Source organism: Parus major, chromosome 14 (assembly GCF_001522545.3).
Source record: "Parus major isolate Abel chromosome 14, Parus_major1.1, whole genome shotgun sequence".
Lineage (NCBI taxonomy): Eukaryota > Metazoa > Chordata > Aves > Passeriformes > Paridae > Parus > Parus major.
The window spans coordinates 12,717,739-12,745,729 of NC_031783.1; the positions used below are offsets into that span (position 1 = coordinate 12,717,739).

The following is a 27,991-nucleotide window of genomic DNA, read 5'->3' on the forward strand; positions in this document are numbered from 1 at the left end:
AACATCTGCAACCTGTTCCAGTGCCTCACCACCACCACAGTGAAGAATTCCTTCTGTATCTATTTCCCCCTCCAATGTGAATCCATTACTCCTTATCCTATTCCTTCAAACCCTGACCAAGAACCCCTGCAGATACTGCAGCTGCTCCGAGCTCTCCACGCAATTTTCTCTTCTCCAGCCTGAACAGCCCCAACTTTTTTATTCTCTTTATTCCCAAGTCCGGAGCCCCCGCACGCTCATCTGCTGAGCCTCGGGGACATCCCGTGGCACGAAGGGGAACTGCACGGGGACGGGAGGCGGGAACAGCGGGGTGTGACCGCCGGGCCACCGTGACAGGACCGTGGTGGCCGCGCTCAGCCTGGGGACAGCGGGGACACGCCCGAGCCGGGGATCCCCGGCTGCGCCCCGGGCCTCCCATCCACCGCCGGCCGCGGCGGAGCCTGCTTAGCTTCCAAACACGTCCCGCTCAGCGCCGCCGAGCGTGCGCAGGCGCCGTGGCTGTACGGCGGCCGGGAGGGGCCGGAGGGCGCAGGCGCGGGGGCCGCTCCGCCGCCCGCCGTGTAAACAAGGGCCCGGCGGGGATGCGGCGGGACCGGGGCGGCCGCGGCTGAGGGGTGCAGCCTTCTGGAGGTGTTTCCTCGTCCTCCCCCCGCCGGACGGGGGTGGCGAGGGCCATCCCGCCATGAACTTGGCCGGGCAGAGCGGTGACGCCGGCAGCGGCCATCTGCTCTTCGCCAACTTCAACCAGGACAACACGTAAGGGGGGCTGAGGGGGGCGGGATGAGGGGGCCCGGGCCGGGGAGGGGGCAGCGGCTTGGGGGGGTCCCGAGCAGGCCTGGCCGCGGGATGGGGGGGGCGTGGTGGGGTCTCCCCGGTGCCGCCCATTCCCATGGCGGGGAGCGCCGCTGGAGCCGCCCCTTCCCGGGGCCTCGGGGCTGGAGCGGGGCCGGGGACCCCGCAGGGAGGACGGCTGGGAACGGCCTCCCTCTGCCCTCCGGCTTCACGGTGGAGCCGCGGAGCCAGGCCGCTCCTCCCGCGGGGACTCGCAGCTGTGGGCTTGTGGCAGCATGGTGCCCTCTCCCTGCCCCGGGTCGCTGCCCTGCGGGAGCTGCTGCTCCGGCTTGGGAGGCATCGCTCGCTGTTCCTTGGGGAAGGCGACGGAAGGAGGGCTCCTGCTGCTCCTTGCTGGTGTTCAGCCCTGGGAGGGCCTGACATGAAGCCCCAGGTCTTCCAGGACGTGCGAAGACTTCATTTAAAAGTTCCTCACAGCTGTCTTTTCATACAGTTATTTTATTGTGACCTGCTATGTTGAAGCACTGAGACTTTGGCTTGAAGGTATTTTATGAGCCCAAGCTACTTTTGGTTTTGATTTTGAAAAGAGGCCTTTCCCTGATCCCTGAAACTCTACTTCCTTGGGCTTTGGATGGTTCAAGCTGCACGTCTCGCAAATTACTTAATCATTGCAGCATATTTAGATCAATTAGTGCATATTAGTTTTTATATGAGGTATTATAAAGCAATATTTTTAATTTAGGAACCCCCTATTAGTTGAGATTGGAGCACTGAGGATCATTTAAAGAAGGATTTGACAGTCTTAAATCCTGAGAGATGAAACCATCTTTCAGGAGTAAGAACTGAAAGAACTTGGACTCGAGAAAGGAGTTTTGCTTTAGGAAGTGAGTAAGAGGAAATGATCTCAGATTGGCATTACAAAGTGTAGCCCACGTGTGTGGTGGAGGGTTTGTTTTTTTAACAACTTGTTCTTTTTGCAAGCAACAATATCTTGCCCTCACGAGGGAGATCTGTGCCTGTCCTCAGCACGTCCTGTAGCATATGGGAGTTGTGAAGGTGAGAAGGTTATTTCTGGTGAGTGCCAAGCAGCTACATCACAGCAGGAGAGACTCTGTTTGCTCTTGTAGGTTTTGTTGGGGGTGAAGAGATGAGCAATTGGAGCTGGATAGGTTTGAGACAAGAGAATGTGATGGTAAATAAGTTGTGGTAAATGGTGGCAGGGAGCAGTAGTGCTCTGTGTATTTGTAAGTAAATTATTATCCATATATTGATTCAAGCCAGAGACTTTTGCAACTGCTTTTCACGTTTTTTCAGTGGGTGCCATATAGAACTCTCTCTGTCCATATTAAACATGCCCAAGTTTTGCCCAGCTACCATTCATTTTTTACATATTACTGGAAAAAAAACCAAACAAGTCATAATAACTAGGGGATTTGTCACCTCTTTCTTCTGCAGTTTATAAAGGTCATTATATAAGTTTTTGAAGTTCAGCTCTGTTCTCCAGTGTGGCACCTCTGAATTTTCTTTTGCACCTTAGCTTTGTGGAGACCTTTGTGTATCTAGAGATTACTGAGTTGTGACCAAAAAACCCCACTTAATTTGAGAAAGAGTTGCAGGTTGACTTTAGAACAAAACCGAGACAGAAATAAAAAGAAACCAAATACAACATAAACTTATCTAGGTGGGTTTTGGCTTGTGCACCTTGAAATCTTTCTTTAAGGAGTGCAAAGGTGATTCCTTTATAACTTTGAGTTTATAGGGAAAGAAAAGGGACACCTGGCTAATGATTTCATTCCTCAGTTGGGTGTGCTACTGCACTACTTTTCCCATTTCATTTTTGTGAATAACAAAAAAAAATGTTCTTTGGTAGCTGGTTTGGAGTTGGTTTTTTGTATTCTAATATACATTTTGTCAATAAATTATGTGGTTTTTTAAATATGATTGATGCATAAATCACATTAAGATTAGCTGATGAGAATTTTAGTGATATACCTTTTATATGAGGCAGACCTTGCCCATAAACCTTTGCAATTCCAAGTTTTGGTTTACTAGGTCTTTTGAGTAATTTTTGAATATTTGTGAATTCAGGTGTCTGATTTAGAAAATACAGAAATATAAAAAAGCTCCTTTTCTTACTTTCATCTCAAAATCCTGAGATTAATTTAAAAGGCCACTTAATTTGAGATAAATGAGGTGGTTGATGATGTGGAACAGTCTCTTCTTACAGTGTCTTAAATAAAACTCCCCCAACAAAGTAGTAAGTATAAAACCAGTCTTGCAGATGCCTTTGTGTGCAGCTTCTCAGTGAAACACTTGTCTGATGTGGTAAGTGGCCCAAACAACCAAGTTGCATTCAAGTTCCTAAACTGAGTAGAATTTAGTGGTTATGTACATTCTTTAAACAGAAGTTTATTTAATTTTTTTTTCTGTTTCCCACCCATGATCTCTCCTAGTTTCTTGTTTGAGCAGAGAAACAAGAAAGCAGCTCTCTGGGTTTATGGTATACTATTCTATAGATATAGGAGATCACAGTTTACCAGGTGAGAAGAGCAGAAAAGAACTTATTAGGAATGACTTACACTTTCCCATGCTGGCCCTCAGAAAGCTCACCTGTTTTCAACTTTTACAGGTAACTGGAGCCCTTCTCCAGACAGGCAAGGTAAACAAATGTATATTCTTTCAGGCAGTATATGAAAGAGAAGCTTTGTTTATGTCTGCCCAGTCAGTAGAGCTCACATCATGCTTTAAGGTGCTTCAGTAATTAGAAAAATTGCTGACAGACAAAACTGGAAAATGAATGACATGGGCTCATTGTTATTACTACATTTAAAGCTTTTACCTTCACCCTAACAAGGTGCCAGTTCCACTCAGGCTTAACTGTCTTGCTTACCTGCAAGAGTATAAGCTCCTTGTGTTGGGAAAAGATGGGGCTTGTTACTGCTGAAAATAAGTATCAAGCTAACTTTTCTTTGGTTTTTTGAAGATTTGGTAATTATTTACTCTCTGCTGTAGGAAGATGAGCTTCATGGTGGCTCTCAGTCTTGGGAAATTGGATTGCTGGTAGAAGAATGTTGTCATCATTAAAGTTGCTTTTCCCAGTTGTTGCAATCCCTGGCGACTGAAGCAGATATCCTCTATCCTGCTTTTAGTCACTTGGTTTTCCCAGACTTGGCTAATATTCATTCGTGGATGCTGTGTGTAGTGACATTGTCTCTTGGAATAGTATCTGCATTATTGCAAGTGTTGTCTTGCCTGTTTATCCCACATTGCCCTAAGCTTTATTTACATGAGAGTTTTGAATTACTGGCTGGGACTGGAACTCTGCCTGAAAACACTTCACCTATAATGCAGCAGAAGCGGTTGGTTTGTGGCTTCTCTTTGATACAATGTTTTCATTAAGTAAAAACACAGAGAAGGGTATTTTCAGAAGATGTTAGTGTGCTTGTTTTGGACCTAGCCCTTTTCCCCAGTGAATCAATCATTGCACAACTTGGCATGACTGGCATTCCCTGATTGAGAGGCAGAAGCTCCAGCTTGCAGATCAAAGTGGAGCAACCGATCGGAATTCGGGTGTCCCAGCAAAACCAGGCAGTGGAAACTTGTGGGTGGCCTCAGTGCTAGGTAGGTTTTGCAGCTGTAAATCTTTAACAATGGTACTTGGGAAGAAAAACCCAAGTGGAGTTTGTGTTACTTCTGGGAGAACTGCTAAAACTGAGCACAGATACATTTATGAAAAATTAAACAACTCACAAACTCATAGAAGCCTTGAATCTCATAAGGGAAATGCAAATGGTTTAGAAGTTTGACTTTTAAGCAAAGCATGACTTCAAGATCCCAGAGCTTATATATATCTATATTAGAGGTAAAATTTTCAATATTTAAACTGTTGCACAAGTGTTCTTTGGAAGTACTTACAAACTGTGTTTGGATTCAATTTACAAATATGCACCCACTTCCCCCCACCCACAAAATATAACCCCACCAAACAGCCTGCTTGTGAAATAACACCAGTGGGCAGACTAGAGAAGTTTTAGTCATCTTTTTTTTAAAATAAGTAATTGTGTGACACCGTTTGGAAACAAAGTAGTCACTGCAGTTTTGAAAACAGACTCCTGATGAAAGGGGAAGAGGAAACCTTGTGTTTGGACTTCTAAGGAAAACACTGGTGTGTGCCTTATTGGCAAGGATTTCTTCAGGCTCTGTTTTCATTTATGTGTAGAGTCACACGTTATAGGTATCAGGCTGTTTATTTCTTCTTTCCAATTTAATTCTGCCCTTTATTTCCCAAATAAATCAATTTAATTCTACATTGTGAGCAAATGCTGCTGTCTCTATATGCATCTGGCATGCTTTGTGTCCCACAAGTTATATTCTCATTCCCTTACTCTGTGATGTTCGGATCTCTGTAGTAAACTGCTTGTGGTGGGAGGAACAAGGGTTAGGTGCTGAGCATTCACTCCTCTGCCTTTGTTTCTCCTAGGTTCAGGTGTCCTTCACCCGTGATCCTTGAGGACAGGAGAGCTCTCTATTCCAAGGAGACCTTAAAGCTAAACACAGACCAAAAAAAGGAAGGACAGAGCGGTCACGTAGCTCCTACACTCAGGGAGGATAGCTGAGAGAAACAACCGTATGTTGTGTTTCTTGCTGTTGTTGCAGAGGGCACAGCAGCTGAGGGGGGCTGGTCAGAGGAGCCATTCCCCACTGTGTGACCATTTGGATGGGGATTTGGCCCAAGAATAGTGATATTTACTTGGATTATGGACCTTCTGTTGTCCCAGCCTACATGTTAAGTGATGAGTAGGCATGGTCTCCTTTTGCTGTAGCAGATTTATGTTTGTGGGTTTTCTTTTAATGCAGGAATAATGAGAATCTCCTGTGGGTTGTCAGAATGTTGCTGACAAAAACATTGAATGTATGAAGTTCTGTATCTCTTTTCCAAAATAATGACCTTTGATATTAAGAGATGTCCATGAGATGTTGCAGCAGGTATTTTGGAGGGGGAAATAAAGCAAGATACATTTCCTTAGTAATTCCTTAGAAATTTTTATGTCTTCATTGATTTTTCTTTTATTATTATTGTTGTTATTATTATTATTATCATTATTATTTTCCCCCTCTTCATCATAAGCCAGAATGCTTTGTCTGTGGAAATTTACATTGGTTTTGAAATGAGATGGAACATTAGTATAATGAGACTGTATCATAATGAAAGTAGGCTTAATTAACCAGTTATTTAAAGTAGTAATGACTTTTAGAGTCATGTTTATGCTGCAGCTGCAATTGATTTAATCTTTGAGAGAGCTGTCCTTGTTAGAAACTTTCTGATTAATGTAGAATATTTCTGATTAGTAGTTAAGGTCCTCTGTGATATGGAAAGGGAAAAACTGGTTTTTTTCCTTCTATATGTATATTAAAGAAACAAAAGAAAACCTTAGGATTCTAACCCAGCTGAAAAAACTTGTTCCTAAAGAGCCAGAGAGATTAAAGCAGCTGATTTGCCACTTTAGGGGAGTGCACTTAGAGCGAGAGTCAGCATCTTCCAATGACTGTGTGAAATCTCCCAGCACTGTTTGCTTGATGAGGATAGTTTTAATTATTTATGGTAGTCACTCTTGAAAGTACTATCAAGATTTATGCAGTCTTGGATCAGTCAGCAGCATTATCTCTGCAAAAAGTGGATAAACACAGTTCCATAAATCATGGCTATATTGATAATTTTGTACTGAGGAGACAACCTTAATGATGAAATAGCTCAGAGTCTACAGTCTAAAGCGTGTAATAGAGGCCACACATAATAGAGCTAAAAACCCACATGTGTATAGCATAATGTTAGAAGAAAAAAAGGCTGTTTTAGAGAATATTAATTTTATTTTCAATTTCAGTCTCTCATCAGCTTCTGAAAATCAGTGATCATAAAGCATAACATGCTGTAAAAGGAGTTTCTGATAAACCACAGCAGCTTCTTGTTGGCCTCTGTCTATCTGAGCAAGAGCTGAATGGCTTATTGATCATATTTCTTCCCCATATGCTTGCACATTTTTTCAGAGGTGAGGTAATTTTGGCTAGGTCCTTGTTTTGTGGATTTGGCCATTTAGATGGCTGTGGGGTGTCTTAAGGGCTTAAGTGTAATATCAGTGCAGGGGAAGATGGGAGATTTAAATCACTGTGATTATGCTGGTATAATTCAGCCTAGTGGGTTCTTATTACATATAAAAAGCCTTTTTCCAGTAGTTTCATAAGAAGTAATTTAAGAGTACATTACCAAACCAACAAAGAAAACCCTCCAAAAGCAAGACTGCTGTTCCAGAAGAAAAAGGGGTTATTTTCCAGTTACACTTGTACACTGAAATGGATTTAAAAACTTGAACTGCTCTATGTAAACAATAACATAGAGCATCATCACCTCTATCCTGAAATAAATAACAAAAAGCAGTTGTCATGGATGGAGAGGTCCATTCTGTGTTTCTGCATTTTGGGTTCTACTCAGTCTGATGATTTTTATCATGTACACAGTTCTTGTTTGCCATTGTCTACAGCTCGTTTGAATGAGATATCCTTGTAGGACAAGAAAAATGGGCTTCCTTACTGCTTTCAGTGGTGCTGTAGGTAAAACAGTGATTCAGCAGTATTTTGAATTTAAAGCAGTAAGTACAATTCAGGAATCAGTTCTGCCTAGTAATACAAATAGCTGCTGTGTGGGATTCTCTGTGAGGGAATCATCCTGGGTCTTTTGTGGATCGTTTATATTGCAAGGAGTCTTGTGACTCCATTTATTTTTAATTCTGCAGAGTGCTTGTTTACCTTTGCAAAGTGACAGTTTTGATGTCATTCTTTGTTAAACTTTCTTTTGAGGAAAGCAGTAGATGATAAAAGGGAAGCTGACTCATTGCTTTGTTTTACCAAATTAGTGTTTCGGGGTATTTTTCACATAACGTGAGTTTTTGTTGAGTTGTACAAAAGTAGTTGTGCAAAACCACTGAAGTATCTTTGGTGGTTAATCAAATGGAGACTGCTGAACATACTGATTTTGTCTGGAGGAAAATTAAATTCAGTATTTCTAGGGTGACTTAGAGAAGCGACAACAAAATTTTGTTTTATGATCGCTTCTCTATCTTTAAGCCTAATATGCTTTTTTAATATCTTGGTTATTGAATCTGTGGAATTGAATCTCTTGCTTGCATGGTTCATATTTTAATTTGAAGGTTTAAACCTTCTCAAACATAATTTCCTAACCAGATTGTGCCAGTTGTATTTTCTTGTAGAAGAGAAGGTCATACCATCCTACAGAAGTTGATTTTATAGCTTAATTTTAGAAGGTGAACTATATGAGGAAGAATTTTTAATCTTCTGGGTATGCTGAAACTTAAAAAAGACTCACTTTGGAGCCACGAGTGGAAAATACAGAAAGAACATGAAATCTAGGAATCTTCATTGTATTCCAAATGCAGCATTAATTGTTAGTGCATCTGAGCTGTAGAGAATCATCCTGCTGAGTTCAGAAAGGCGTTTTTGGCAGGCTGACTGGCAGGGTTGGATTGCAGCCCTGTGTTGAATGATTTGCCACAATTTAGGGTATCGAAATGTATTTTATTGGAATTTTCCTCCATGACTCTTGGCAGTAAGAAATATATGAACTATAAGCATACTAATGCACTTCTGTAAAAATTTTACTGTTAATTTTCTTTATCTGCTGCATGAACTTGTCCTCCAAATGGGGAGGGGAAACAAAAATGAGCCATTGTCCGCTGCCTTGATGTGTAAAGACCTGCAAGACAGGCTAAAGGTTTTTCTAGCTTAAAATTTAAGACCTGCCTTTGACTCTGGCTGGAAAAGCAATTAAATGGTCTGTGAGCTAAGTGTGAAAATTGAGTAATGGAGGAAAGAAGGATTTTTAGTCAGTTTTTTTAATGTTCTGCTATTGTTCAATCTGTTTAATATCAGTGACTGGCACTTTTTAGAGGGTGCCTCTGATCAAAGATTCAGTATGAGTATTTGTAAGGCTGAGACCTAACAATGGAGGTGCTAGAACATCATCATGCAAAGCCAGAGAAAATTAGAGTTGGCAGTCTTTAATTACTTTTTTTTTTTTAATATGAAAACTCTTTTGGGATGCTCGGGGACGGTTACAACTGTAAAGAACAAAAATCCCCAGACGGCCCAGTTTAAAAGGTCTTGGAGGTCACCTCTAATGATGAGGCAATGATGTAATTGGTTTGTGTTACATTATTCAAGTCATCATCTTCCCTCCACACTAAAGCTTTTAGCCTGTGTGAAGAAATCACCGGTGAGAATTGGGCAGTAGGTTTACTTTAGGCTCTGAGCTCTTATTTCATAAACATGAAGCAGAATTCCACACCCAAATTCTGTAATTCTGAAGCTGTTTGGTCTAATCAGAGTTGAGGTAGCTGTCTGTGTCTGTTATGGCTTTTTTGGACAAACTTTTTATCACTTTCCTTACTGAGCTAATCCAGCTGGAGATTTAGAAGTGGGTAAGAATCTGTCCAAGGGTAATCACAGCTGATGGAGTTCATGTTCCTGACTGGCTTGTTTCTTTTGCAGATCCCTTGCAGTTGGCAGTAAATCAGGCTACAAATTTTTCTCCCTTTCTTCTGTGGACAAATTAGAGCAGATCTATGAATGCAGTGAGTATTTTTTTTTTCTTTTCCTATTTTTTTTAGTCTCCTCAGTTGGCTTAATGTGGGAAGAATAAGAAATGTTTCACTTTTTCACAGGTTGTTTGATATTGACATAAAAGGAACCTGAAGTGTAAATATCACATAAATACAAAACAGTAATTGCAGGCAGGGTAAAACTATGAAACAATGTTCTGTATTTAAATTTAGCTGGTATGATATGACATTTGGTACTATGAGCTATGAGAGCTCTGCTTTTCTAATTTTATGTCCAGCCAGGTTACATAGCTGGGCATAAAATAATAATTTGCTCATGTGAGAGAATGTATTTTGGGTCTTTATACTGGTTGTTGGGGCATGGAAGCACTAATACAACTTTATCAAATAAGAAAACAAAGCCTTAATTATATTTTTAATCCTAATATTTTCTATTAGAAAATTATTCTTTAGCATGATGGCTTGCTCATCCAAAAGGATGAATAACTCAGATTCCCATAACTTTTCTATAATGATCACAGTTGAGTAGGATCTGAGGTGAAATGGAGGGAAGCCTGTGGGAGAAGTGGTATCCCCTGTTCTGCCAGCAGTTCATAGACTTCCCTTTTTTGAGATGCTAATAAGTCAGCTATGAATGCTATGCATGAGTATCCTTGCTTTCTTGTAAACTCCATGTGAGCAGGTGGTACCAATTGCTGTGATGTCAGCATTTATAGTGGGATCCCATGACAGAGTTGTCCTCAGACTCCATTCCCAAAGTGACCTGACCCTGTGGCATGTCAAATTTGGAAATGGGGTGTGACTCAGATCACCCATTACCTGGGATGACAGCTGGCTTCTGTACACAGTCAATGGAGAGAGGTAATTGTGAGGTTCAAATTAGGCACCTGTGGTTGGGTTAAATAGTGTTGTAGCTACATCTTCCTATTTGAGTCATGGTCTGGTTGTACTGGTTAATAAGTGGCTTGGATTCCATTTTCTGCTGTGGAGTTTATGTACCTGACCTCTGCAGTATGTCAGGCACTTACAGTATCTGGCCTCATATCACCCCAGGAGATGGTGGAGATGATTCCCTGTTACACGAGACACTGAAAAATATCCTGTGAGGTCGGCTGCACTGGGTAGTCCTTGAGAGAAAAAGTACAGATTGGATAAAGTGCCTTGTTCAACATCTTGCAATAACCTGATAAAAGCAGCTGGAATTGGAATTTTGACCTGCTGATTCCAGTCTTGTCTTCAGACTGTTCTGGGATGCTTGTATTGACTTAAACTCTTGGACATTTTAACTTTTCTGAGTGTTAAGTCTGTGAAAGCTGAGCACAGATTATGAGGTAACATGTAGTAGAATGTTTTGTGTTGGAAACAACCTTAAAGATCATCCAGTTCCCCTATCCCAGGTTGCTCCAAGCCCTGTCCAACCTGGCCTTGGACACTTCCAGGGATGGGGCAGCCACAGCTTCTCTGAGCAGCCTGTGCCAGGGCCTGCCCACCCTCACAGGGAAAAATTTTTCCATGTACTGAATTTCCCCTCTATGAATTTGAACCCATTACTCTTTGTCCTCTCACTACAAAATAATCTGATGGCTTGGCCTGTGGAAGCCAGGCAGTCTTGACTCAAAGCAGATCAAAATATCAAGAGGCCTTCATTTTCTTTGTGTGAATCAACCAATTTTCAGTCTTGGACTTGCAAACCATGCCTGTTAAAACTTGATATGAGGGTGGAGGGCTTCCTGTGCATTGGGTACCTCCTTTCCTCAAGGAAAGGTGTCTTGAGGCCTCTCAAATACGGTGCCTCCCACTTCCCAATTTAATTTAAGTGGGTCTAAAGACTTCTTGTGTTGAGTGAGCCCTGCTAAGGACCCCTCCTTCTCTTCTGGAAGATTGATCTGCCAACTCTTGTGTAGGTGTTTAAACTAAACTGCAGAATATGCCTCAGCTGTCTTGTGTTTGAGAGGAATACAAAAAGAGATGGGAGATTTGGCTGCTCCAATCACTGATTTCTCCTCTGACTGCAAATCTCCTGACTCCCTGTGCAGTTGATCCCACTGTAAAAACAGGCATTAGATTCAAGGGTGCTTTAAGGCTTAATAAATGCTTCTAACATGCTTCATGTTCTTGGATTAAAAATGGAATAAAGGCACAGCTGATCATAATCTAGCTGGTTCTAACCAGCTCTTGTCTGTGATGCTACATGCTTGTGTTTATGAAACTAATCTTGTTATGTGTTTGCTTGTTCTCCCCTCGCTGCTGATACTTAATTTGTTTTGCAGTTCTTTTTGTTCTTACTCTGTTTTGAATCTGAGTTTCTGGCAATGCTCAATTGTGTGGTGTAAAGGAGATAATACTAATAGAAAAAAAACCAAAAACCTGAGTAACAGCATTGCTATGGGGCTTTAGTGCTGCTAAACATATTAATTCAGGTCAGCAGGATGGGCAGTATAGCTTGGTACCCTCTTGAATAGTTGCTGTTGGGAAGCATAAATTACTTGGCAGCTGTGAAGAGATTTTATCTCTTCTTCCTGTTAAAGGAAGACAAAGGAGCAGAGGTGCATCCTGTATTTTTAAAGTGGATTTAATTAAATGCCCATCACAAAGCCTTTTTCTAAAGGTAACTGTCTGTATTATAATCTTTTTATGGTGAGACTGAAGGATTATCAATACCTTTGAGGCATTTTGCTTATTGAAATTTTTTTCTTCTGTCTGGTGGCTTAGTTGTTGATAGTGCTCTTCCCTGTGTGCCTTCCCTGCTGCCCACCCTTCCCATCAGTGCAGCATAGGACAGCACTTTTTCCATATGAATCTCTGCTGCTGTTCTTCTTCTGAAATACCAGTTCTCCTGCCAGCTTGGGAGGGTGATAAATCCCAAAGCTGTGTCTGAACATTTGTCCCTGGATGGGGAAAGAAGCTGTGCTCACCCTGGAGCTCAGAGCAGACTGTGGGGTTTGGGTCTCTGTGTGCTGCTATTCTGACTCTTGTAAAAGGTTGTCATCATTTTGAAGGACTCCAGGCTTAGATGGAAAGCTGATAACCCATCCTGTAAAATATTTGAGAGTCTTTTATGTAACTGCTGTGATTCAAGGAACACGGACCTCTGTGTTTCAGAGTCTCTGCATACATTTATTGAAGCAGATTTTTGTATTTCTTTTTCATGTGTTTTGTTTAGTATCGGAGAAATGGAGAACAATTCCTTGAAAACAAAGTAATTACTAAAATGCATTATCCCTGTTGCATGAGAAAATTGAATTTTCAAAGCCTCTGTGAGCTGTTATGTCTTCTCTGGAAAAGTACCATATTAAATACAAGATGTAGATAAAAGTCAATTATGTAGCATGGAGTACTGAAAATGCAGAGTGTAAACCTGCTCCTTTTTCATAAGCAGGCTGTTTCTCTCAAAAAAAACGTAGAACATGAAATATTTTCTGTTCATTTTCTTTAAATAACTGCCCAGAAAAAGTACTTTGAAAGCAGACGTGTCCCACACTGATGGCAGTGTCATATACTGAGAATATTGAACAGAACATTTTTTCATGGAATTTCTGTCACTGCTGATGGGAACAGTGCAAATTAATTACTTAATGTTTCTCTTGGCCAAAACAGAAGCCTTCAGAAACAGGCTCTTTTGGGTTGTTTTTTTTGTTGGTGGTTTTTTTTTTACTGGCAGTTTTATGGTTTGGAATGTGTTAAGCACTGAGCTAATCCAGAAGCTGACTTCTGAAAAATTTGTTCTGATGGATCAAGGCCAAGTGCTCAAGTCACTTGTCTTGATTGGGTTCTGTAATGGAAGGGCAGGTGTAGCCAGTGGCTGTGAAAGAGCTGCAGAGGATGGTAAAACTCTCTCTAGCTCCTCACAGCCCTGAAAACTGTGTCCACTGTGTTCCTGGGGTTTTGGAGAGGAGCTTTATGGGATGGAGAGGGAGGCACAGATGTCAGGATAACTGGTGGTGGGACTTGGCCTCCTGCCAGCATGGTCCAATGCTGTGATCAAATGCTCTGAAAGTGCTTCTCTGCCAGGGATCCTGGACTTTGCTCCCTCCTGCTGTCTCCTCACACAGGGATTTGTGTTCCTCCTTTGCTTTCAGTGCTCCCATAGTAGAAACACTTGGCAAATCTGGTGTTTTATGGCTCTGCATGAATGCTGGGCATCAGTGGTTCCTGCACAAATTGCACTTAGGACCTGTCAGGTAAAAGATGATATGTGTGGAAATGCTAATTGGTGGCTGCAGTAGTCTTGTACTGTAACATGGAGAGGTAAATGGAAATGCCAAGGGTTTGGGTCATCAGAAACCACTTCAAGCATAATACAACTTTAAAAACAAAACTCAAACACATGCACAAAAAAAGCCCACAAAAATTTGCTTTCCTAGATTTCCGCAGAAATAAAAGAAGATTGTAAAATTCTGGAATTTGACAATTTTCTGGGTTTTGTAGCTTTGGGATTTTTTTTTTCTGTTGGATTCTGAGCATGGGGAAGTAGACACTGTTCTGAACCATAAACTTGTGTAAAACCTTGGGAAGGGGGGAGGAAATCTATGGAAATCAGCACTCACTGTGTAGGTTTTCTGCTTTAAAAGCCTGTCCCATGTCCCACTTTGACTCTGAGCTGTTGTGTCAGAATGTTTGTGGTGTTAAACTGTATTTTTACATGGACTGAATCTTTGATTCTATGATTTTCTTAGACAGTATTTCCTGTTGATGTGCATCATTCTTCTTCCCTGAAATGTCCCTCTGTATTTTTCCCTCGTTCCTGTGATTCCCCAGCTGACACAGAAGATGTGTGCATTGTGGAGAGGCTCTTCTCCAGTAGTCTGGTGGCCATAGTTAGCCTTAAAGCTCCACGCAAGCTGAAAGTTTGTCACTTTAAGAAGGGGACAGAGATTTGCAACTACAGTTACTCCAACACCATCTTGGCTGTCAAACTCAATAGACAGGTGAGTAGTGGTTCTGCCTAGGTGGAAGTGTGGGAAAGGGGTTGTGGATCTTATTCTGGCACTTCCACTGCTGACTGATGTCCTTTCCTTTAGTGACAGAATTGCTATTTGAAATTTAGTAATACTTTTCCAAGTGTGGCTTCTGTATGGCATCTCAGTACTTGTATTTGATTAAGTATTTTTGGTTCTGTGTTTATGTGTTTACTTGGGAAAACACCCTGAGTAAGCTGTCCATGCTTTGAGTAGGACACTGGACTAGAGACCTCCTGAGGTCCATTCCAGTGTGAGTCATCCTTTCATCCTAAATTTGAAAGTATGTAAAACTGACATTTTCTCTTCAGGCCAAAATTTAAAGTTATCTATTAAATTCTTATGGTTGCAAGTGCTGTTTGCTGAATTCTCCTCAAAAAATAAAATCTAAAAAACGTCACGCAACTGGTGAATTTTTCAAGTACCTGGAAGCATAGTTTGCTGTATGACTAAACCATGAGTAGGCTCTTCAGCAGATACAGACTTGTCTGTCTTTAGCCAGTTCATTCAAACTAGAAAGAATGGCATCTGAACAAGAAAATCTTAATGTCTATCTTTGCCCCCAAAAAATGAGTGTGGGAGGAGGGGTTTCCGGCTTAAAGTCATGAGAGAAAGAGTGGGTAATTTGATTTCTGGCACAGGCAGTTAGTGTAAAATGAGTAATGTCTAGTTAGTCATCCACATGTAGTTTACAAAGTAAATGAGATGATGTAGGACTTAGTAAGACTTTTAAAAAAAAACCACCATTCACAAATTATTATGGATAAGTTATAGGCTTTATGAATGGTTAAAAGCTCGTGTCTGTTTTCTCTGTTTAGCAAAAGCAGAAAGTAATTTCCATTATTTCCACATGTAAATTGGTACAGAATAAGAATTAAGTGAAGGTTTCTGGCTTGCTGGCTTAAACTAGTAATGGGAATGTCTTGTGTTTGCACTGGTGAGGTTGAGGGAAGTGGGGTGCAGTGATCAGTTCAAGTGTCCAAGTGACCACGGGCAGTGTTTGTGTCAAGAGCTGGATATTGTGTGTCTTCTGTCAGACTCTTACTTCTCCCCATCAGGTGGGTACAACCTCTCCTCTATTGGAAGGTACCTGCTGCATTTTGGGATAGAATTTTTTTAGAATTGATAAATCTATATGAACTGCATTTCCACGTCACCATTTTGTCCTCTTTCCCTTTTCTAGAGGCTGATAGTATGTCTGGAAGAGTCTCTTTATATACACAACATACGAGACATGAAGGTATTACATACAATCAGGGAGACACCTCCCAATCCTGCAGGTAAATGTGGTGGTAGAATCAGCAGAACTCTGAAAAGTGCTTTCTTTGTCAGTGTATGAGGTTCCCTACAGGGAACTGTGGTGTTAATTCTGCTTTCAAATACAATAACAAATATGAGTGTTGTCTGAAAACCTACATGTTTGATCCAGCTGAGAACAAGAAGCAGACTCTGCCCTAAACTGCATCTTCCCAGCATGTTGGTCTCCTGGAGTGGATGTGTCAAAATGTTAGAAAAAACCAGGGGAGATAAAAACTGGATTTTGACAGAACTTGGTATAGTTAAAGACTTTGTCAGGTTAATGCTTTAGGAATTATGGCAGACATGGAAAGTTCTACTGTTTAATCAGTTACTGTAATTCTATTGGCATTCTTCCTTTTCTGTTTTATATTAAACAAACTTTTGCTAAATAGTTGAATATATTGCAGGTTGACTCTGAGATTACTCATCTTTGTTTCTATTTCTGTTGATAATTTGAGTTACTTTTGTGACACTCAGGCACACAATCAGAAGGGTTTACTGCCTAAGTCTTGGAATTTGCCTGTTTCTAATCCTGTTTCTGCATCCCTTCTAGGGTTGTGTGCTTTATCAATAAACAATGATAATTGCTACCTGGCCTATCCAGGAAGTGCAACTATTGGAGAAGTACAAGTCTTTGACACCATCAACCTGGTAAGAATGCTGTTTCCACCTCTAAAGATGCAGGTTTTGAAAATTACATAACTTGCTCAGAGAGGAATTATTGGACACTTAGGTTTGTGTGCAACAGTTTGCAGCATCTCTTGCTACACAGAATGTCAGCAAAGAAATTACAAGTGCCAATACTAGATTTGATTGAGTAGAATTGGGCAAATGGGTGGAACCAAGTAATTTCTAATTGAATTGTCTTCCTGCTGCTTGTACTCTGTATATGCCTCAGTGATAATTTTATGTACTTAGTTACTGAAAAAAATATTGAAGCTGCTGTCCAGAAAGTAAGACTTTGCTTTGAATTGCTTAAATATGCAGTCACATGTAGCTTTTAACCTGTACTGTTCTAAGGTTCTATTTTATTGATTCACTGCAGAGAGCTGCCAATATGATCCCAGCTCATGATAGTCCCTTGGCTGCTTTGGCATTTGATGCAAGTGGTACTAAACTTGCCACAGCCTCAGAAAAGGTAAGGGAGCTTTGGATTGCCTTGCCAACAGTGATAAAAATCAAATTTGTCATTAAGTATTTTAAGTGTGCACAGTTCCATGTGCAAGTGCCAGAAACGAAGGCTTACAGTTAAAACAGGAAATGTAAGTTAAGATCTGTTACTGATATTTGACACTATTTCCATGCTGTGACATGTTGGATAATAAGGTTATTTTAATAAAATATTTTAATCTGGCTGTAATTAGGGCAGTCCTCTGAGTTTTTCTCCCTTTAGTGCAGGATACTTATTAGAAATTAGTTGTCTTGTTTTGATGCTGTCTTCTTAACGAAAACAAGACAGTTAAAATCCAAATAGAGAGAAGCACCTCACTAGTCTTTGGCATGTGATGACAAATTGTTCATGTAATGTGTGTAAATTAGAGAGTCTAAAGCCTCTGCTCTTTGGGTAATAAGCTCAGACTATAAAGGTATAACTGATTGCATCTGATAAAGGCACAAAGACATCCAAGTGACTGCACTCATGGTACTTGTCTAGTGTGCTCGTTTTCATGATCAAATATGATAAGAAGGGCTGGTTTTGATGCACAGCTTGTTCTCTACATTAGTAGCTCCCACCTCTTGTTTCTGTACTCTTCAAACACATCCTACAAACAAGCTCCATAAATACTTCATGTAGTATCTGGGCTGCATCACAGCAATGAGTTAACAGCAAAGTGGTTTGCTGCTTCCAGTTGTACTCTGCTCACTAGAGCTAGTGCACAATAAATGAACTTGAAATGAAAAATGATCTATTTATTTTTTTTCTTTGCAGGGGACAGTAATAAGAGTGTTTTCCATTCCAGAGGGACAGAAACTCTTTGAATTCCGAAGGGGAGTGAAGAGGTAAAGTTCAGCTGGGTTAATTATCTTACACTCATTCCTTATGGTTGACTTCCAGTATGTTCAGCAATTGAGCTGGCATCCTGATTTTTTTGCCTGTTTTCATCTTCATTCATCCCTGCATGTATACTTATAACAGTTTCAGCTTGAATGTTTTCCAATTTCATTCCTTTGGACTTGACTATTCTACAAATCAATCCTGTCAGAATTGTACTCCCTCTTGCCTTTTAAAAATTTATTGGTGAGGGAACTTGTTTAAAGTGGGTCACCTTTTGTAGGATATATTGTATTGTTATGGAAATTGGAGGCAGTACATCTAATATTCCTACTCTCTTTTAAACCCTTCTAATGCTGTGGCCATTGATAGCCATTGTAAAATGGTGTTGTGGTTTGTGGTAGCAATAAATCTGTGCTACTACTGTACTTTTTACAGGGTAAGACTGAGTTCAGAATGTTACTAATTGATCCCATATCTGGTAAACATCAGAGCTGCACATCATTAATCTTATGCTTGAATAGCTTCAAGAAATTATCATAGAATTCAGAATGCTTATTATTGAAGGGATTTTTTTCTTACTTGCAAAGTAGTGGTGACTTTAGAAACCTTCTTAACTAAGCCAAATAGTTTGACTTCCTTGTTTTTCTTCTCTTTTTTCTTTTTTCCCAGGTGTGTGAGCATCTGTTCATTGGCTTTCAGCATGGATGGCATGTTTCTGTCTGCATCCAGTAACACGGAGACAGTGCATATCTTCAAACTTGAGACTGTGAAAGAAAAGTAGGTTTCAAAGGTGCCTTAGATTTTTCAAGGAAAAGGCTTCAAAGTTGACTGTACTCAACAGAATGAGTTCTCAAAAGTGTGGCCAGACTTCTTTTGAACTTTTACTGTAAAGTAAAGGGCATAAGAAGTCACTTATGAATCAGCAACTGCAGCTGAGCTGTGTACTGTTCTCCCACTGAGTAGAAAAGGTGTTTTTCTGCCAAAGAGAACTTGGCCATCCTTCACAGAGGAATGTGGAGCAGTTTTAACATTTTCAGTTGCATTTGTTTCACCTTCTTTGACATCCATATGGGAAGAGCTATCTCAGCAATGCCTTCCAGCTGCATAAGGCTTTAAAAGGCACTAAGTTGTAAAATGCTCCTATTTATGATTTGAGAGGACAGTCTTCATTCCGTTTCAGTGGAAGTTATTTGAAACAAAATTGTTGCTTAGTGATAAACAAATTAATAAAATCCTGAAGCATAGCACTTTCCAGTAGATTCTGCTCTTGTATAATGAATGTTATAAAAGGCAGTCTTACATGCAGAAGTATCAGTTTATAATCAAACATGCTTAAATAACAGACTGAGGGTATTGGAGGACACATTTTGTCCTGTAGCCTAAATGAAGTGTGTTAGAATTCTCAAGGGTGTTAGTTATTTCTGAAGAGAAACAGCTGCTTAATATCTCTTAAAATGAAATGTTTTCAAGTGTTTACACACTTTTCTCTCTAAAGTGAAGGCAGAGTGGGTCACTTTTCTCCTCTGACTTTGTAGACCTCAGGAAGAGCCTACAACCTGGACAGGTTACTTTGGAAAAGTGCTGATGGCCTCAACGAGCTATCTGCCCTCTCAAGTAACAGAGATGTTCAACCAGGGTAGAGCCTTTGCTACAGTCCGTCTGCCCTTCTGTGGGCACAAAAACATCTGTGCACTTGCCACGTGAGTACAGAAATGGAGCCTGCACTCCCCACCCTGCTGGGCTGCTCGGGCTCTGGAGAGGCTGCCACTGTAAAACAGTTTCATCTGCAGCAGAGCAGTGGGTCACCTGTGATCATTCCAGTTTAAGAGCAATGTGGCAGAGCTAGCACCTCTCAGTCCTGTGAGAGAAGGAGGGAAGGACATAATATTTGGTTAGGAATAGCTCATTTCTAAGTGTTGTTTAAAGATGTCTTTTAATTTTGAAACAAGAATATTGAGAACAAACCCGTGGGCTTTTATGGCATTTGCTTCCATTAGTGCTGTGGGGAGTGATGGTGTATGTTGTTAGTGAATTGCAAAATTAGGCAATCCAGCCTAACCATTAAAGAAGTCTTTGAAAGCAAGTTCATATAATTCTTGTCTTTAAAACAGCATAGCATTCATTAAAGTTAATTTTGAGGACTAAATCTAATCTTTTATGCTGTCTTCCTCAAAGGCAGGTCCCATTTGGCACAGCTACCAAAGTAATAGTAATGAGCAGTAGTAAACTTATTTTGTGGGGTTTTTATAGTTTTTTATGCTAAATTGACTTCATGTCTGTACTCTCACTCCTCTGATCTCAAAGCACCCTTTAAGCAATAATTAAGCTTTGTAACATTTCTCAAATAAGTAAATCCTTCCCGTTAGAATATTTGTCTCTGGAGTTGCACAAAGCTTGATAACAGGATGGTAACTTCTGAATCTGTTTTACTGAGTTCTATGTAATTGCTTGATTCCTGTGGCATCCTGTTAGCCCCAAAATGTGGTTATGCTGTAAATTTTTTACACCCAGCTCTTTCCTGGGTGCTCTAACTGTTACCAGCTTTCCCTGTCCAGGAGCAAAAGGGTGGAAAATAATGCCTTAAAGTCATAGAGTCATTTAGATGGAAAAACCCTCTGACATCAAGTCTAACCATTAAATCATGAGAAGGGAGAAGAACATACTTACTTATGTTATTTAATAATCTGTTCTTTAATAACTTCTACTCTAAACCTTTGTAGAATTCAGAAGATCCCTCGTTTGCTGGTGGGAGCTGCTGATGGGTATCTCTACATGTACAACTTAGACCCCCAGGAAGGAGGCGAGTGCACACTAATGAAGCAGCACAAGTAAGTCCACGTTAGCTGAGAGCTGTTGTATTTTATTTCCTCTCAAAATCCAGTTTCTTCTCAAATTCTGTTCTGTTCTGGAAAAGTCTAACTTAGAACAGCTCATTTCTTCAAACTAATCTTTTTCCAGACCTCTGACATGAATGAGTAACTTCAGAATCCCCCTGAGCCTTCCTTCCAGGTATCCACTACACCAAGCACCGCTTTACCAGCAGAAACTTAACCCTGTCCCAGTGCAGGGAGGGATCAATCGCTGTTCCCTCTGTGCTCCTGTTTCCTCTTGGCACTTTGAGTTGAGTTACTTAAACAAGAATTTGAAACGTGTGACACCATCCTCTTCATCAATAAATGAGGTGGTTACAAACATGAGAAAGATCTTACTCTGACTTCAAAGAGGGGAAACTGGCCTATGAAATTATCCCTGTTCCCTCTCTGCTGGTGTCCTTATTAAACTTCCTTGCATATAGGCCAGGCAGCTGATGTTCTGTAATAGTACTGTAGAACACTTGGAGAAGTAGGACAATGCACTGTTTTTCAATAAGGGTTGGCAGGAATAGCTGGGTAATACAGTCAAATTACTTGATCAATCATAGAATTAAAGATAATAACTCCTGATGATAATTCAGGTTTGCAGCTTTGGTCAACCTGCAATTATGGTGAAGAATCATACATTTATCTGAACATTTGAAGGCATGACCTCTGGTTAGATATGAAGTGAAGCCTCATACAGGGAAGCTTTTACCAAGCTCTGAATCTTTGAAATGCTCTAACACTTTCTCTAGAGGGCTATCTGTGTATGAAGCAACTGCTTCTGTTGTGACAGAGCTTAAGATAACCTATAATATTGCTGATTGGAATGGGTTTTTTTAATCATGCAGTCTTGTTTTGAGTCTTCTTTTCCTTCTATGAGCTGCTAGGATTTAGATCCTGATGTTGTGTCAGAGGCAAACATGATGCTGATGAGTCTTCAGAGAAATACCAGGTGTTGTCAGGTGCTTTATAGCCAGGCCTAAGGAACAGAGGGACCAAATTCCTCCTGTGGCATTTCTATATACATTATTCTTGCACATCAGATGAACTATTTTCCTGTAGCTACCAGCTCAAGCTGTCTTGTGCCCAGGCAGATCACCTCTCCAGCTAATCTCTCCTTTCCTGGCAGGCTCGATGGCAGCATGGAGCCCGCCAATGAAATTCTGGAGTCTGCATCCCACGACCGGCCGTTGGTAGCGCAGACGTACAGTGCCGCTGTGACTAAAGGTACATATGTGCCTTCCTCACCCACCAGGCATGGTAAGGAGAAGGCTGGGAATGGGGCAGGGAGCACCTCTGCCTGTTGCTTCCTTCTAGATGGCTGCGTGAGCTGGTCCACGTCCGCACCGAGCTTTGCGTAACCACGCGTGCGAGGTGGAGCCTTGGTGAGCAGTAGGAAAAGAGCACTCGTGGTGTGCAGTAGCTTTCTGTAGGTGGATGGATCACTTGTCTTTGCTGCTTTTGGACTAGAATTTTGTCTTGAGTTGTGGTTGATTGCTGTAGCGATAGTTTCAGTACTTGCCACACGGTTCTTGAGGCAGTTCTGCACCCAGACCTTGTGCTAAGCACTGAATTATAGCTCTGCTCCCTTTTTAAAAAAAAAAATTTATGAAAAGTTGATAAATGCTGCTGTTGTTCCTTTATGGGAACAGTGACCTTTTAGCCTGATTCACCGCTCTGTTAAATCAAGAGGATGAGAACTTGGTTAATGCTGCAGCTCTCCAAGGCAGTGGAGCTTTTCCACATCTGGCACCCAGCTTTGCACGCTGCCAAGGGAGGGCAGTCAGCACATACCAACATCTGTACGGCCCTGCATCAGTGGAGACTGAAAACACCAGCCTGCCCAAAGCTCCAGGATGCATTGCACACACACAGGAGTTTCATTTTGATCACGAACTGCTCTTGGCTTGGAGAAACAGTCATGAAACAGAGTCATGATAAAAACAAACATAGGGTGGCAGTGAAACTATTTCAAGTAATGCCTGGTACTTCAGCTCTACTCATCCCCTCTGGATCCAAGCCTTAGTTTGTTGCTGCTGATTTCCCAATTCCTTGTTCTTTCTCTCCAGCCTATACGGATGACCTGGGTGCTGTGGGTGGAGCTTGCCTGGAGGATGAAACCAACTCCCTTAGATTGGACGAAGACAGTGAGCATCCCCCCATGATCCTTCGGACAGACTAAACTTGGACCTGTGAACTCACTCCTGAAGCAGAGAACACTGGCTTGATGTTTCTTGAGGAATCTCGTGTTATGCTGCTATGAACTTTGACATGAGTTGGGAGAGAGGATGACAGACTCTTACAGTTTTAAGTCGTAGCTGTAGTTCTAATTCTATACAATTGGAAAAATATATGGTTTTCAATTCAGTGGCTTTTAATCTTGCTTATCTTAGCTGTGTTTATTTTTTTTTTTGTTGCCAAAACCTGCTGTTTGTGCAGCCCTCAGAGCCTACTTAGCTTTGCATGCATTCATGTGCCAAGCAAGCATAGGAGGGGGAGAGAGAGAGAGAAGCCACTTTATAACAAACTCAAGTTTGTATTTTTTTTATATATGTATATAATATTTAGCCTACATAAGGAAGGAGTAGAGAAGTGGTTCTGGAAGCTGAGACTGGTTCTGCACTGACAAAGGTCCAAATGGTTTCCTGTGCATGGGCTTGCAGGCATACCTAGTGACTGACATGCAACCTTTCAAATGCAATGGCCTGTTTTTTTTGGGTTCTCCCTTCCCTTTCCTGGACCATTTTGTTAATTAAAATTCCTTCTGAATGTTGTGTATTTGTGGGACTGTTCTGTTTGTTGGGATGGAAAACTGGAAGTGTTTCCCTGCGTAAGGATATAGAATATAGAAAGTGCCTTTACAGGGAAGGAAGAGAATTGCTGCAGGAAGAAGAGCTAGAATGAGGAAAGGTTAGAGAATCTTGTCTTTACACCTTTAGTACTTGGGTGTTTGTAGCCTCTGGTGGCTGATAAGCTTGTGGGTTTTTGAGAAAAGACTTGGAATGCACTTTCTTTCCTGTAGATTGTCCTGTTTTCTTGGCAGAGTAGCAATAACCTTTTTTTATACCTTTTTAAATTATCCAAAGCAAGGATTCTGTCAGGCTGGAGAGAAGTCCCTGTAGAGTTTGGCAGCCCAGCTCTATAAACAGCCTTAAGGTTTCCTGCTAGAAGGCTCTCAATTCCTGCTTCTTCTCAATCTGGGGCTGAGACTGCTCTAATAGTGAAAGTTATTGGTTTGTTTTTTTTCAGATACTGATGTAAATATAAATGATTTTGAAAATTCACTTTACTTCTGGGTTCTCTACTGCTGCAGAACAATGCTTTTCTTTCTGGGTTGTTTTTTTTCCATTCCCCCTCTCATCAGAGTACTTCTTATGATACACTCAAGGACTGGTAGTTTCTTTGGCAGTTTTGGAATAAATCCTTAACTGTCCTGACACTGTCTAGGGCTTTCCAAGGCTGAGCAGTGCTGCAGACTATTTTTAGGGTTGTAATGTGCCTTCTCTTAAGTCTTGGATAACAGTTATTGAGCAAGTGATTAGTGAAGTACTTGGTGAGTGTTACTTCCCTTTGCCAAAACAAGCCTGCTTTGCCTTCCATGTAGCAATGTGGGTTGTTTCCTTTCCCTCTACTGACTGCTTGCAGAGAAGTAAATACAAAGAGGCAAGGAAATTGCAGATCTTGAGAGGAGGACAGAGGCTGAGTGCTCCAGCTATGTGTGAACTCCCTACCACAGCTTGGCAGTGATGTTCTTTCAGGATTCAGCACCATGAACAAGTCTTCCCTGGAGCAGTAGCAGGCAGTGGGCTCTGTCCCCAAAACCCTGTGTGGGCAGATGGGTTTCCCTGCCTCTACAGGTACAAAGAAGGTGGCAACCCCACCAGGAGAGCTCTGTCAGGGAGGCTGCTGTGAGTCCACGTCAGTGGAAGGTGTTTGTACACAAGTGTGTGTGGGAGAGAAGGGATCAGGCTTGTTTGTTCACTGCAAATCCTTGACTGTCCTCAGTAGGAGTGGCTTGTGGTGTCCTCTCCAGAACCCAGCACGTTCATAGCAAACCCCTGAGTCATGCTGAAATCTCACTTAGTCTCTTGACTTTAAGGTCTGGCTGACAGCTCAATTCCATGGTGTGCAGTTATTTTATCTATATTCTGCTTTACTGCTCTCAGCTTTGCTGTGGTGTTCCAAGCTGCAGAGTGAAATACAAGTCTTGAAGTAAATATAAGCTCAGTGAACTTTGCTGGCAAATTGAACCACCCAGGAGATGTCTGCTCATTCCAGACTAAAGCTGGTTAACATTCCTGATAACACCCTTGGAGGTTTGGCCTAGACTCCACAAGCACAGTTAGCAGTAAACATGCACCAGCAACACAGGTCTGCTAAGCACACGAGTTTTACAACTCTTGAGTGTAACAAAGGCCATGTTACACCTCTAAATGTAATTATTGACTTTACTGTTAAAAATGGAGATCATTTATTGTACTAATTTTATTCCCTTCTTAATTTTCATGCCTTATTTTCCACAGGTGAGTAGGAGATCCCATATTTGCTGTATTTGTATCTTCCATATGCTGTAGTGTGTTCCTGCTCCTGAGCCACACACTGTGGAATTGCTGTGCCCTACTTGGTTCACTCTTAAGTAGAAGCTGAAAGTCAGTTAAAAGTATCTTCTTGCTGTTGTAACTGAGAAAATCTTTTTATAGAGCAAAAATATTAATGTTCTGAGTTAGTGACCAGCTAGTAGGGGGAAGCAGGTCATTTCTGATCACCACTGGCTGTGACAGTAGCTTGTCTTAAGTTCATTGCATGAGGATATAAACATTTTTTCTCAGATAAAATGTGACTGATATAATTTCCCTGTGATGGCATTAGGCCCTCAGTAACCACCCTGTTGTGGTGTGCTACCAAAGTTAGAAGCCTTTCAGGTTGGGGGTTTATCCCAGTGACACAAAGATGTGTTTCTATATTTTTTTTTTTTTTTTCCTTTAAACATAACCACAAATGCTGTTTGCAGCTGCATCCTCACCTGAGTGTGGAGCATGTGATTGCACTGTTGTTCTCTGTGAATCAGGTGGTGATTAAACATTTCTGTTGTGATGCTCTGACAGACCCAGGGTAATCCAAGGAGGCTCAAGCCCTGTGCTGTGGCCACAAGCTCCTGGTCACAGGATATGGGAACACCTGTGCAGCCCCTCTCAGTTCAGACTGACCTTCCTTGGAAGGACAGTGTTTGTTTTGTACAGCCTGTCTCTCTCTCTCCATTTGGGCTGCACTTCTTGATAGCTTTTAACTCAGTGGAGGGCTGAGGCAGAGAACTGAAACAACCAAAGCTGGGGAGGGGGGAACACTGAAAAACTTGGAATCCTAAACTCAGGTCTTAGCTTGCAGTGGGATCAGTTCCCAGTGAGTACCGTAGGGAAGGAGCTGTTTCTCTTGATGTGCAAATGGGCAGCAAGTGCAGGTCCTCAGCTGCTGTCTCAACATCTGTCTGTTTACTCTGTAGTTCAAGTTCTGAGGCAGAAAGCTTTTATCTGCCCTGGTCTCTTCTTATGTCACTGTTTCCAAAATATAAGTAATAGATATGAATCTAACAGTTAAAAGGCAGGGCCTGGCAGAGGAGGAGGAGGAAGTAGAAAGCATCAAGAGGTTGGTAAAAGCTGTTTGTTCTGATGCCCTGTTGACAAGACATTGGCACAAGTGCTCCCTTTGGGATCAGGTGTGTGCTTGTACCTGGCTGCTCTGGGTCCTGCACAGCGAGTTTCTTGGCTGTGTTTTGCAGAGGGTGGGGGTAAAGCTGGTGGCTTTTCAAGTCTGCCTGAATGCAAATAAATGCCTGAGAAGACCTTTAATGCAGTGACAGGTGTCTGCACAGAGGAAACTTGGTCTGACCTGTGTGGAATAGTGAAAAGGGAGGAGTGAGCAGAGGAGCCCCGGGCTGAGTGAGCGCCGAGCCCAAGCACAGCACTCTGTTGTGTCCCATGCTGTGCTTTCTTGGCTCAAATAATGGCATTAGCACTGACCAGCATGCAGTAGGACAGTAGAATTTCTTTCCCTGTGGGTTGCTGAGCTGTTCAGCATCCCACTGGTGTGTGCAGATGCTCCACTGCTGTTTGCAGAGCGAAAGGAGTCTTTGTCCAAAGCATTGGTGGGGATTAATCACTGCAGAGGTTTGGGAAGTTTTATTCTGTGCTCCAGCTGTCCTGGCTAACAGTCAACTTTATTTAACCTGTTAATATCTGAGAGCAAGGCCTGGGTGTTTTCTCCACATGTGGAGAGCAGGCCTTTCTTTTCCTGGAATCTGCTGGCCTGTGAAAGGCTTGCAATGAAAGCATGGCTCTGACTGTAAATAAATCTCTTCAGATTCCAGTTGTACAACCAAAGGAATTCAACAAATTCCTATTTTTCTAATCATGACATGCCTTCATTTTAATGCTCTTCCAACTGGCAAATCTCATCTTACACTGCTTTGAAAATAAGGGGCAAGAAGTTGTAATTCTGGCTTGCAAACAGCTGCCGTTGTGCTCGTGACAGGTGTCAGTGCTGTGGCTTTGGCCATGCGGCCGCAGGGACCCTGCATGTGTCCGACTCAGGAGTGGGGAATTCTCCCCAAACCTGTAGCTCTGGGTTTCTGTGGGGCATTGACTGAGCCCTAGGTCTCCCTGGATCTATTTGCTCTTGCATTTGCTTCCTTACCTGGAGAAAACCCTGCATCCTGCAGTGCTCACTGACTGTTTGGTATCTGTGTCGATAAGTGGAAAAATCTGTCTAACATTCCACCTCACCAAGTGTCTGGCTCTCACTGCTAGCCCGTCGCTCTTTGTAATTTTATAACTGCATAAGAAATTAAATCTGTGTTGTGATAAGTATTCTGTGTCTTCTTCCTTTTGTTTGCTACTTGGAGATGGGGCTGGATAAGATCTGGGTAAGGCTGTGTGGCCCAAACCAGAACAGCAGCAGTTTAAGTCCTCGTTCTCAGCTGTGCTTTGTAGCTGCTCTCCACAGGCACTGTCAGCTTGGGCTTTGCAGGGACTGGGAAAGGACAGGCTGAGTTTTTCCTGGCACATTTTGCTTGCAAATGTAATTTTCCCTCTTGTTCTTCCTTAAAGCTGCTCTTCCCAGGACTTGCATTTGTGTATTTTTCTCATGCTGCTCAGGTGAGTTTGATAAGTGCTTTTATTCCTTTTTTTTTCCATGGGATGCATCTCAAGCAGTACTCTCATCCCCAGCCCGCTCGCTGTGCTCTCGCTCCAGGCTTGTTGCTTCTCGTATTCAAGCCCTGGGGGAAGATGTGGATGAGCCCTTGCAGATGGGAGAGGAGGCAGCTCCTGCTTCTGTATCCTTCCTCCTGCAAAGCATCCTTTGATCAGGGTGGACAAGAGGAGCAAAAGCCTTTCTGCTCTTGCTGGCAGTGTTGGAGCACACGAGGATGAGATGAGGATGAGATCCCCCTGTTCTCCTGCG

The 27,991-nt window shown here is 41.9% G+C and overlaps 1 protein-coding gene across 5 annotated transcripts; it reads left to right on the forward strand.

The window, feature by feature from the left end:
- The first annotated feature begins 526 nt into the window (after positions 1-526).
- Positions 527-27,396, forward strand: WIPI2 (WD repeat domain, phosphoinositide interacting 2). Of its 5 annotated transcripts, none has more exons than XM_033517835.1 (13): positions 5,273-5,419; positions 9,352-9,434; positions 13,502-13,603; positions 14,099-14,350; positions 15,564-15,660; positions 16,233-16,330; positions 16,725-16,817; positions 17,610-17,680; positions 18,345-18,452; positions 19,211-19,375; positions 20,396-20,503; positions 21,663-21,760; positions 22,603-27,396. In XM_033517835.1, exons 2-13 carry the CDS (start codon positions 9,426-9,428, stop codon positions 22,713-22,715), a joined length of 1,314 nt encoding a protein of 437 aa, XP_033373726.1. In that variant the 5' UTR covers positions 5,273-5,419; positions 9,352-9,425; the 3' UTR covers positions 22,716-27,396. The 5 variants fall into 5 exon arrangements, with proteins under 5 accessions (XP_015498510.1, XP_015498511.1, XP_033373726.1 ...); XM_019008270.1 differs by having other exon boundaries at positions 14,181-14,350; positions 21,663-21,793; XM_015643024.3 differs by lacking the exons at positions 5,273-5,419; positions 13,502-13,603 and adding an exon at positions 527-756 and having other exon boundaries at positions 14,181-14,350; positions 21,663-21,793.
- The last annotated feature ends 595 nt before the right edge of the window (positions 27,397-27,991 follow it).